A 12,792-nucleotide genomic window follows, 5' to 3' on the forward strand; every position below is an offset into this window, starting at 1 on the left:
AAACGGCTGCTGTTGTAAGCCAGCCTGTATCAAAGAAAGCTTTCTACTGATGCTAGAATGTCCATTGTTATGTCCTGATAACAATCAGGTAAACCCAGAAATAGTGATGAGATCTGTTAGGAGGTATTTTTGGTGACTAGTGAGCTGGTATCCTGAAGCCCGTTGCTTTAGCTTCTGTGGATACAGCAGTAAATGCCTCGAGTATTTTTGTCGGGTCAGAATTCCAGGGAGGTATTTTTAGTTCAAGCAGCCCGTTTCTCTGACATGAAGTATGTAAAAGCAGTGCAGGGTAAGAGTTAAACAACATTAATTATCACCCTCAAAAAGTTACTTGTGCTTCAGTTAAAAGTGTTTCATCGAACACTTACGGGAATTGTTACAGAACCAGCTGCGTAACCAGGATATTGTTTTGTTTACCATTTGTTGGCAGAGGATGTATGGAATCAATCTGACATTTTCCTCCATTTAAATGATGTACAGCAAAATTTCAGGCATTTTCAGAAAGGTTAAAGAAAACAGAAAGCAACAGGACATAAATGCTACGTTCCCCTAGCAAGAATACTGAATATATGACAAAAGCAAAAAAATAATCTGATTTATTCTAACAGGTAGAATGCAGTGAATGACACAGCCTGAACAGAGGGCTATTCCTCCTCATACATTAAGGACAAGATTTGGGGTTTTTTTTAAAGCACACGGGCAGCTTGCCTGTATTACTTATTTAGTGGTATAATCAGAGCATATAGCTGCATGGTAAAGCTCCACTACAAGAGGAATATGACAGTTTTAATGAGAGAATTTAAGAAGTGGGACTCAGTAACAAGATCTGCAACCTTCTTTACAGCTCACAACTGATCAATGCTATCTATCTTTATCAGACAGCTGCCCAAGTTCCTGAAGGTACATGGAAAGTACACCAAACCTCCCCACCACCACCACCCACCCCAAACGCTGACACATTTTCACAGGAAAGTCATGTATTATTATATACTTCACCTCTAGCACTGCCATTAATGGTGCTTCTGTAAAAGCAGACAATCGCTCCGTGGGCCTATCAGCAGACGTACCTTGGCAGGACAGAAAGCCATGGTCTCTCTTCCAGAGTAGTGAAGAACAGTTACTTGTGATTCCTCCAGATGTTCTGCAAATGCAGTTCCCGGTTATGGTGCGGACTTGCCACTTGCACAGTGGTTTACCCTAAAGTGTCCTTTGAGGAAGGAGAGTGCATGTTTAGGCAGGTAAGAGGACTTTGAGCTGTCTGGAAAAGGCAGAAATTGTGAAATCAAGAAACAAGGACTATTTGGAAGACTTAGCTAATTTAAGCAAAACTCCATTACTTACAAGTTTTGCTTTGCTTTTTATGTTCCATTTAAGTAACTAGTATTCTAGCTAGGAAAGGCACTGGAGCTAGTAAGGTCTGATATCGTACGGGGGACTATTATTAACACCTGCTATTCTGAAGCTTCCTAAATCAGTTTCTGATTTGCGACTGAACAACTTGCTACTGTATAAGGTACCTGGCTTACCTTTGTTGTTCTACAGAAGTACAAAAGAAACTTTAAAATGCTAGACATGAAGTTTTTCCTCTTTCACAGATACGTAAGTATTTTAAAGTATATATTGATAAAGGGGCATTTTGAGTATCAGCTTACCATCTTTCATATCAGTCTGTAAGGAATAACATTTTCTTCCCCTTAAGAATCCGAGTCCTCTAGTCTAATCTCAAGTACGTCCAGTATGTAGTGTTCCTTCTCCAATCTGCCCCTGGCCAAAGTTCCAAGGGAAGACTGAGGTCTTTGGGATTTCAACAGATGCACATAGGCTAGCTCACGGCACAACACACAGAACTGGGGGTCCTCAGATAAACCTGAAGACCTCAAGGTGGGTTCAGTACAGTTCAGATACAAGAGGGAAGAAAAAGGTTTCTTCCTTGAAAAAGCAGATTTCGCTTCAGAAGATATCAAAATGGAGAGAGGATTCTCTAGTGTCATCCAGCTTCCTAGCAGCCCGTGTAGGAATCCCAAAACCTAGGACAAGTAGTTAGCTCTCCACTGATCACCATTCAGCTTGAATATGGTAAACTAACCTATCGCCATACTGTGGTGTACTGTCTACATCCAGTGTGTTTCTGGGATGTATCACCACAGAATCTGAAATACGGTCAGGAAACTTGGAATACCAGTCAGTCTCTGTTCTGAAAAGCCTGTGTATCTGGCGTTCTCCTGGACCACAACAGTGGGGACCAATGCCCAGCTGTGCTTCTCCTCTGCATTTTCTCCTTCAGTTGTTTGTTGGGTCTGGAGAAGTCAAGCTACCTATACAGTAATGACTCTCTTCTTCCCTGAAGCCCAAGGGAAATAGTTAAAAGCCAGGAAAAGAAAACCAGAAAACCAAAGTCATGTTATTATCTAGAAGAGCAGTTTTGGCAGGAGGAAGACATGGAGTTAGTGCATTTAGTCCAAGGTGTTAATTCAAAGCTGCTCACCTGAGTTTCACCAAGAACTCAGAACATGCACCGATCTCCACTGGATGCTCACTTCACATTACTTCTAGAGTCTGGAACGTTCCCATCTCCCACTGGGTCTTCAGAGATGCTGCACACCGTGCTCACCTGCAGAGAAAATGACAACTTTTCCCCACTGAAAGCTGTCCATAAAAACAAATACTCCTGTGTATCCTCAGTGCTGATGAACAAGATACAAAGCCTTACCAATGCTTAACTCGGTAAAGAGAGACCATCCCAGCAAACTAAACTTTGGCAAGTATATTCTACCTTCCCACATTCCTTCTTCAGCCTTCTCATACCTTATGGTCTGACACAGGCTTTTAAATTTGACAGCCCTGGAATAAAATTCCTTTTGTTCATTAAGGGAAGTGTATTTTCTTCTATTAAGACACGCAAGCTCTAGCCTAGACTTGAGGAAACTGAACATCTTCAAAATTCAGCAGCCTTCATACAGGCTCCTACCTCCTTCTCATCTCTTGAGGTCCCAGATGTCCGCTTCCAAACACATACTGTTCATTGTAAATACCTTCATTTCTAAGCATACGAAGGCCACCTCCCGTGTAGGATACATGTATTCAGGCAACCTGCACAACCAGGTCTTTGAGAAAAAGTCCCGGCCTAGTCCCAGGAAGTGATCAGCCACTTCTCCCTCTCAGGATGCTGGGCTTGTATTGCACACTCTTCCAGATAAATATGCAACTCTGTACAAGAAGCTGGTGTACTCCGGAGCTCTTTGGGCCCATCCCAAATTTGAAATCTGCCAAGGGGCTGCTAGGCTGGCATTGATTCACCCCAGCTTTACATGTGGAACGCCTGTTCTCACTTTGTCCCCTGCATTAAGCAGCACTCAAATCAAGACTTCACATGCAAGCTTTGCTAGGAACACATTCCCTCAAGCATCACTCAATTAGGAGGTATCATCAAGCCCTATTAAAAAGTTTTTCTCAATTATGCTACTTCTGTCAACCCTTTAAGGGATTATTAAGGGCAGTGAGTGACAAATGTTATACCAGTAGAGAGATGCAAGAACTCCTCACGTACACTGAAAAAAAGATCCATCTTTGGAACATGTATCAGACAATCAAGACTGGCTTTCGCCGCCCTGGGGCTGAGACTATTAGTGCATCATTTCTGAACAGCAGGTTTACAAAGAGCAGCTCTAAGGTATCACTTGCCTCTCAGAACAGGATGTTTAGGCATAGTAACGGGGTTTCTTCACCATTTTTGTACTTTGCTGTTTTCAAAACCTCCTCCCTTTCAGGGATACTTCCAGACACTTCTATTCTGGAATTTCTACCAAGTAGGTAAGCTGCCCCAGTGATTACGACAGCCAGGACAGGATCTTCTTACCTTTTCACATGTAATCCAAGGACCCTGTGTCTGCTTTCCACCTGATGTTTGAATCTGGGCAAGATCCATCACCTGACATTCCCTTCACATCGTGCTGTAGCTGCTAGATGGTGCCTGGCTTAAAGTATACCCACCTTTCACAGGAAAAGGACAGACCGATTAATAGCAGGTAAGATCCTACAAAGCTGTAGCACAGCTAAATTAAGTTGTCAGAAGTTGTGGTTTGCCAGGTTCTTTCTCTGGCTATTTCGCCTTTAACCCCAGACTACAAACTTGCCAGCACATCTAATGGCCATCTTGTGCTCACAGGCAAGCAATTTCTTTTCCCAGCTGTTCCATCACCTTATGTTTTGTCAGGGAGCAAACAAGATTACGCTTTGTTAAGAGGTTTCCCAAGCAGCAGTGTTTGTGATTCTATCACTCCTATGTTAATCTTTTAAATACAAGACAAATACACTCCCTTTGTGTTCCTCTGAGAAGGAACTTCCCTGGTTGTCATCAGTGCTTTAAAAAAAAAGAAAAAGAAGATATTTACAGAAGACCCTTTAAGTTTTTCTTTTCACAGGGAGACGTTTTGCCTTTCAAGATGTCCAAGTCAAGACAGATCTATCCTTTTTTAAACTAAACATCAAACACCATTTTAGTTTGTGAAACCTGAGATGCCTCTACATCATTTTAAACATGTGACATAGGCAGAAGTTAAAAGATTATCACATCCATCTCACTTGCCCCATATCTAAGAATTCAACACCTATCTCTATTTAACCTGCATGCCCTTAGAAAGTGTGCTGCATATTCAAGTCCTCTCCTAAACACCTTCTGGAGATAAGGGGGGGGGGGGGGGGGGGGGGGGGGGGGAAGTAGTGTTGGGTTTCTTTACAATATATGCGTTTTTGCTAGATACAAGGATTCTAAAATCAATTTGGCCTTTCTTCACAGAATCAAGAAATCACCATGATTCTAAAATACATGCCTTGATTACTGGGCTCTACGCTCAGCCACCTGATCTTAAAAATCAGAATTGCTAAGTTAATGGGTCCTTGTACCTTTAAGCTGCATATCGGATTGAACCTTACAGTTTTTCATCTTCTTGTATAAAAGCAGAAAAAGTTTTTTCTTCTAAAGGATTTAGAAGATTAAGAGAAGGCTTAAAATGCACTATATATGATTGTCTCCTGTTCTTCCAGAGACCACAAAAATCAGAGTGGATTGTCATCTACCTGCAGATGCATTGCAGTTACTATCCTAGTAGTTCTTTACTAACTCCACATTAAAAGTACAGAAGCCCTTTAGCATACTTTGCTATGAAATAATCTGCTTGAGTATAGGCCATCACTGAAGGCAGTTTGAGCTAACTCTGCTGAGATGTGATCACTACCCGATTTACCTCAGTGCCGTTTGTACCTGTGTGGCGATACACTTCAAAGCACACTGCAAACCGGGAGCCTTCACGATCCAAAAATTTAGTTGGCAATGCTTTTTCACCATTAATCTGTATACTCCTCCTCACTCATTACTCAATGCAAACTGTACTTTTTTGAAGTGTTACACTGAGTGCAACGAACTGTGAAAGTTTAGATACTGCTATGAAGAAAACAAAACCCTGTACTTCCTATTGGAAATCCACACCGATCTCCACAGTTAACCTAAAAAACCACCAACTACTTCCAAGAAGCAATTGTTGGGTCTGAGACTTACTGATCCGTTCATGCCATACAGATATTAAGACTGCTTTCTTGGACAGAAACACGACCACCTGAATGGCTCAGAACATCAACAAACCAAACTGTGTATTTCAGACCCTTACACCATTTAAAAAAAATACACTGCCATTTATTACACCATTCCCATTGTAAGATCCTGTCTATGCAAAACCAAGTTGCAAACACCACATACGTGCAAGGACGTTACTTTAAATCCAATGGATTTAAGTACTTCCAGATCCTTGTAATTTTAACTGAAAAATCAATCTCACAAGTTAATCCCATAATGGGATCTTTTTAAATTTGCTGAGAGGCTGTTAGCATTATGAAAACGTAGTGGAACAGGCAGCAGAGATTACTCCACTACATTAATCCAGCTTCCACTGTACTCACTGTTACAAATTAAAAGCCACCTGAAGCTCGTGGTACCTTCAGAATTTCCACTGACAGAAGTTACCGTGTTTCCCCCTGCCTTTATACACAAGTCTAGGCTTCCATCAGCAAGAAAGCTCCAGCACATTTCTTCATTTGCAAGTTCTGACAGATTTTAACGATCTACATGCTGTGGTTTTCTTCAAAGTAGCTTTTAAGCATCCCATTCATTCAAAAGTTAGTGTCAACTAACATACTTCTGTAGAAGTGTAAGTAATATAAATAAAGGACAGATTCACTACACTAGATTAGGTCGAAGTTACATATTGGTCACTTCTTGGTGAAAATACTACTCACATACAGACCAGTGATTGTCACTGGAGGTTTGTATTCTGCTAAAAACACCAACATAAACACACATACAAAACTCACAAATTCTGTTAAAAACTGTGGATTGGAAACAGGTGAACTTGTTAGAACAACTGTTGGCACTGGAAGAAAAAAAGGCGTCACTGCACTATCCAAAAGAAGCCTTTGACCACAACCTGAAACAAGAACAGCCCTTTAATAGCCACTTCAGCTTTTTCAGATGCAGGGACTACGTATTTTTTATGTGTCATCTTAAATGCTTAATATTAAAGATTAAAATCACCTTCCAACTGTGATAATTTGCATTATTAAAAGATTAATTATGATTTATTTTAGGCTAGCTCTCGCTAGTGTTTTGTAATACAGAGCTTGGTTCTTAAGTATGCTGAAATTGCACCTTAAGAAAAGCCCTAATTTACTAATGGGATTATTTATAAAATTGCCTTTGTTGAATTCTCACAGAAGCAGCTTTTTAGTCCTGAATTAGCTGTGCTTAGTAATACAGTTTTTTCAACAACCCCTACTAGTGACAACATCAGGTGCATTCTTTATCCCACTAAAGAGGGGGGAAAAAAAAAAAAACCCAAAAAAAACCCAACTGAAAAAATGTTACTCTAGATGGCAGAATACCAGAAATGCTACAGCTGGAACCAGGAATTCAGGACCGGATATATTCAGTTCCTGGCTTTCAGTGAGTGGCTGTGTTCATGGAAAATCCCTTAAACTACTATGACTGCTAACCCATCAGTTTAAAAACACATACCGAGTTATCTATTAAACATTTTAGAGATTTTTAGATCTAAAGTATTTAACATTAAACAGAGCCAGATTATACTCAACATTCACTTAGCACTGAAGCGGACACTAAAACCGCAGAGTTAAAACCTATAATCTCGCTAATAACTGCAGATAAAGAGTTATTGAAACAGTCTACTGAAGTTGGATTTTAGGTACTGCAAGTCATTTAAGTACTAGAACATCTATTTTTACTTACCATTATCTTCTGTGCAGTCAAATGGCATAGGCTATTCTACTGGCTGTGTAGCAGAACTAAGAACGCATTTCGAAACTTCCTTAGTGCAAAGAAAATAAGCGGTAAGATTCAATGTCTTTTCTACATGTTAGCGACCAGAACAAGTAAAACTGTATTGTCACACTAACTGTGCAAACAAAGATAATGAACTGTCACCATTAATCAGCCAAATGTACCATTCTCAGACTAGAGAGAATCCAGATTCTGACACTGCAAGTTTTACCCAAATGACTGTCAGGAAATTAAGTGTTGCGTTTGGAGTAAACACTAAGTGTCATGAACATTCAGGAATGAAACAGCTCTTTGAACTGAGGTGTAGCTTGTGATTCAAACATTAAACATCCAAGACGAGTTTAATTGCCTATTACCTACATACTATGATTGTGTCTTTTCTAGACGGTCACAGATGCTTTTATTTTTTTAAAATGCTTTTACCAGGTACCTGCAAGCCTGACCATCTAAAGAAGCTTTCGTGAAGACAGCTGTAAATCATCAATGTAACCCAATAGATGAGCTCAGCTGTGCAACAGCCACTTAAGAACTAGCCATTTAAAAATACAAGTTTGTGAAAAGAACTAGTAACCAGTTATATGTTGCCAAGACAAAAGATATCATTACATGAGACAATCACCTCTCTCTCCAAATTCCAAGTAAACTAACAAGCTAGTCCTAGTGGCATGTTTCAACAAATCTATCTATGGTAACAGTCAAGGCAAAGGAGCACCACAGAAAAGTCACTCTTTTGTCCTGTGGATTTTTTAACACAAGTATAACTAAACACTTCCAAAGTGCTGGCCAGATGACTATATGAAAAATCAGTCTCCCAGAAAAAGTTTACCATCAGAGTTCCTAGGAGCTTTATCTTTGTTTGCACTAGATGGCTGTGAAGTAACAATCATTTATTCCTCCCCCTCCCCCTATAAAGGATCAAGGAATCTTCAGCTCGACTTCCTCTCCTGTTGCCACATACCATTTTTCTCTGACAGAGCAAATGACAAAACACAATCTGGTGTTTCCTCTGCCCAACTAATGCAACTAGCTAGCCGCAGCCAACAGATGTCATGTGCTGGTGCTGGAGTTAATTCAGCAAGACACTCGGCCAAGAACAACTTTTAAGTCCACCATAGCCAGTCATAACGTTGGGATTCATATGCTTCAGGCTGTGAACACAAACTCAAGCTCCAATCTTGCTGGTTTCAATTCTCAGAACACTGCATTGTCAAGTTTATTGCCTCATTGCCTACTTCCAAAACTTGCTATTCCATTTTAAACAATTCACATTTTCCACTGTTTTCACTAAAGCAAGTGAGCCAGTAACAGCCTTTGTGGAATGTATCAATTTGAACATACTAATCTCAGAAAGTGTTACCTGTGTTTATATGTCCATGTTGCCTTTCAGTTTCATTTCTTTAAAAAGAAAAAGTCTCCCCTCACTGATGTATGGAAGCATCCAAATAACTGCTAGGCTGAACAGAAAAGCTAAGCCTGTGAAGAATTATCATAGGCACAAGGGAAAAAAAGTTGCAGCCATATATATGTTTCTATCCTGAAATATTACATTGGGAATCCTACCTTCAGAGGAGGCTAAGTTTATTTTAGACTATGTCATATCCCTCACCCCCAAGAGGAGCGGAATATTCCTTATTTTAGGTTATAAAACAGTATTTAGGCAAGAGTTGTAAAACACAGAAATTCAGAAACTGGTCTTGGTATCTGTAATAACAGCCTTCCTCCAACAGTAAACACACAAACTTAAGTTCTGGGTCATAACAAATCTCCTCTTTAGAAATGAAAAAAAAAAAAAAAAAGGAAAAAAGAAAAAAATAGTACAGTTTTATGTCCTATATATGAAACCCTTCAAAGAAAAATGAATATTAAACCAAGAGTATAATTTAAAAAGCTGTGTATTGGAGTGTTTATAAACCAGAAGTGTTAAGCAGCAGCAGTTTCCGATTTCTCATTAAATTCAACTAGACTTAAAATTTAGGAACACATTACAAACCAATGAGGAACTACACTAGCTTACACTCAAGCCTTTGCAGGTGTTTCAGTAAAGAAAAGCCTCCTATGAGAATAAACAGAGGCAGCGTAACACATGAAGCCAAGACTTGCTTTCAACGTGCCAAAAAGAACTTAGATGTCCATTTGTCACCAAAGCACCCCGTAAGAGATGCATTATTGCTGTAGAACATTTCAAGTTTACCAACACCCAAGTGCAACCAGACTGATGTTGTATATATGCACTTGCCCATTCTCACCAGTATTTCCACTTAATAATGAATGGTTTTTCTTTACACAATCAAATTTAAAGCTTTGAAAATAACATTTTTTTGATTTTTTCCACAATATTCATCACCACATGCAATTTAGTTTTCTGATCATTTTGCTAAAAAACTGCACCAATATCAGAACAGTGCAAATCATATTTAATTTTTAAAGTTATAATGGCTTGAGTTCATAATTAGAGGGAACACTGTCAAGATTCAATATTTTGCTTACTCACCATTGCTCGCACTCCATTAAAACACTTTCCTGTCAATTTTGCTCCCCCTTTTTTTTAAAAAAACAGTAGTCCCCCCATGCTTTTATCAGAGTTGAAATTAAGGATATGATCCACAATTTCAACACACATGGTGCCTTAACAGCAATGTTTTTATGCACTTCCATCAACTGTTGCAATTCCATAAATATATTATCCCACACCCCCCCCGCCCACCCACCCACCCACCCCCCCCCGACATTTCCAGACCAAGAACTAGTCTCTAGCACTTGTGATCCCACAAGTGTTTTAAGTTTTTTAGCAATGGAGAGATTTCAAGATTAAGAAATCTGAGGACCTGCCTTCTCCTACAGCCCCCAGTGTTTTTATTTTATAGCAAGTTCAAAATTGGTTTCCACATCTTGACAGTGTTCCTTATAAAACCGTATGACAGTAAAAGTGCCAGTAGGCATGGCAACCTCTTTGAAGGGAGCATTTAAACTCCTTGGCACTGGGAATACCAGCACCAAGGATTACATTGAAATTCAAAATTATACTTTTAAGGCTACAATTAGCAAACCCACTTTCCATAAGCCTAATGTTCTATCACTAGATTTGAAAATTCAGAAGCTAACGCAACTGTATACTTTTATGCTCAAATTTGAGGAAAAAAGTTACTTTTCTTTAGCAAGGGCAGTACACGAAACTGTGGTAGCAAATGTCTCTTAAGCATTGACTACTCATTTCACCATCATTCACTTACTTTGTCTTAAAAGTTCAAAACTGGCAAGGCACATTTACATATTCCAATGAATACTTGACAATTTTAAATTACACTTCATGTCCCAGCTATCCCAGTAATTGACATACAACATACTAAAATGGTTTATTAAGATAACAAAAAAAAAAATCAATTAATGTGAAACATACAGGCTATTGGCAACCACTATTCTAAAAATTATGTAAATACAAGTAAACATACTGAAATGTGTGCGATTCTAAGTTTTTAACCAGAAGATCTCTGTACTAACACACATTTATATTAATGACACATAAAAAAAATAAAAACTTTATTACAAAAATAAGTTACACTCGCCTCCAGCTTACAGTATAAAACAATTTTATTTGCAGGAATGCAAAATGATTGTTTGCCATGAGCATTTTCAACATATGACATGTCTAATTTTGTTAGAATTTGCATTTACTGGGGGAACTGGTGTGTATAAAACCTTAATTAGGTATAAGCTTCAATTTTCATTGTGGTGCCTATGGGTATGTGGTATAACTGCAGTATCCCTTTGGGCAGGGGGTTAAGGGAAGCTCTTTATGCCAAGTCCAAAGTAAGTCATAATTCCATCTGTCTTTTACCTATATGAAGTTGGACTTGGCAAAGTTCTTTGTTTTGTCTTTTTTAAGGGTGGTTCAATAGAGGATGCTTCACCACTGAACACTCACTGTCATCAAGGTGCTTTAGAAAATTAAAAACATAGCACAAATGATTGTACTCTACTCTACTCTACAGGTTATCATGATCTGCGTAAGAGAAATGGAAAGCTGATCCACATGTTTTTACAGTGATCAGCAGTAAGAAATGCACTAATGAAAACATACCTTTTACCTAAAAAGCTAAACTACAGCCATATACTATTCTATGATTTATGAAAAACTTCAAAATATCCAAACGTCAGGCTTCACTGTACAGTTGTCAGTTTTAGTCTGACCTTTTATAAAGGGACACTGCAGTATTTAGTACAAGTTGCTGATGCACTTTTTTTGAACATCTGATGTCTTACAAAAGTAACATCTTGCTAAACTATTATACATCCAAATAACTACAATATCTGAAGAAGCAAGGCTGCTTTTTCAGCCACAAAATACGACAAAAGCAAGGCCTGTTATGATGGTCATGAGGAAGTCTTACAAAGCCTCTGGAACTAAAGGCAACTAAGAATGTTACATTTGGTATATTATAATCTTACCCTCATATCATATTAAACAAGCCTTGCTTTTATCTACAAAGATTTTCTATGTACAGTACAGACAGGGTATAGTTCAATCCTCTGCTACTGAGGTAGTTAACCAACCCTTTAAAAAAGGTTCTGAAAAGAACCACTATCTGGAATGCCTGACTAACCAGCTCTGATGATTACACCTGAAACTGCTGTATCTGAACACAATTCGTAAGTGATTACTATATAGACAATCATGATTAACCTTCATGAGCAGAAATAAAATTTAAGGATACCAATGATGGTATTCATCTATACCACTGCAATAAAAATTTAAATGCAAGAATTTGTGAATACCACTTTTGGAATCCTTAACTAAGAAAACTTGGGGGAAAAATCTACTTAGAGCAGATTTTTTAAAGAACGACTTTATTCTTTATTAAGATACCATGCTAGACGTTAAGGATTTTGTTGAACACATTGGGGAAATAGAGTAGCTTTAGTTTAATAACTTGCACTGCAGAGAAAACTGTTAAAGAAATTAATTTCAAAGTCCAAGTATTAGTTCAAATGTCCCATATTTGAATCCATGATCTTCGCAGGAAGGTCTTTTGCAACAGAATATGCTCCTATACAGCTGAGATACTTAAGGTTGCTTGATATCCTTACCATTACTCCACTGCAAGCTTCTGGTGTAATCCCACATAGCAAGTCAGTCTTCATTGTAACAGGTCAGGACCGGCCTCGACCCCTTTTCCCTGCTAGCCAGGTAACAAAAGGAATCAATTAGATAAATCATTTTAAACTCTGGTCTGTACATTTGTTAACATAAAAACTTAGCAAAATGAATTATTTAAAAATAAAACTATCAGACAAGAACATTTTGCCTTCTGATTTCCACTAACTTTGGAATTTTGCTATGGGTGTTTTACCACTTTGTCACCAACTGGTATTATTTAAAAAGTTAAGATTAAAACCTTGTATCACCAGCTAAGGTTCTGCGCACTGAGTCACAAACATCTTTACATTAT

The 12,792-nt window shown here is 38.5% G+C and overlaps 2 protein-coding genes across 6 annotated transcripts in view; both read right to left on the reverse strand.

Annotated features, from left to right (window-relative positions):
• The window catches only part of SNX14 (sorting nexin 14), a 65,451-nt gene extending 60,781 nt beyond the window's left edge, over positions 1-4,670 (reverse strand). The window contains exons 1-2 of one of the 2 annotated variants that reach the window (XM_037393163.1): positions 3,857-4,670; positions 1,068-2,611 (exon numbers count right to left, since the gene is read on the reverse strand). The gene's annotated coding sequence lies outside the window, so the exon portion shown is untranslated. Of the gene's footprint in view, positions 1-1,067 lie in introns of both variants that reach the window. The other variant, XM_037393164.1, reaches the window with a different exon arrangement.
• Positions 4,671-9,741: 5,071 nt separating this feature from the next.
• The window catches only part of LOC119150563 (synaptotagmin binding cytoplasmic RNA interacting protein), a 26,238-nt gene continuing 23,187 nt past the window's right edge, over positions 9,742-12,792 (reverse strand). For 2 of the 4 annotated variants that reach the window (XM_037393170.1, XM_037393168.1), the window contains exon 12: positions 9,742-12,519. In XM_037393170.1, coding sequence (XP_037249067.1) covers positions 12,481-12,519 — 39 coding nt within the window. In that variant the 3' untranslated portion in view covers positions 9,742-12,480. Of the gene's footprint in view, positions 12,523-12,792 lie in introns of all 4 variants that reach the window. The other 2 variants (XM_037393169.1, XM_037393167.1) reach the window with 1 other exon arrangement.

Source organism: Falco rusticolus, chromosome 6, assembly GCF_015220075.1.
Source record: "Falco rusticolus isolate bFalRus1 chromosome 6, bFalRus1.pri, whole genome shotgun sequence".
NCBI classification, from domain to species: domain Eukaryota; kingdom Metazoa; phylum Chordata; class Aves; order Falconiformes; family Falconidae; genus Falco; species Falco rusticolus.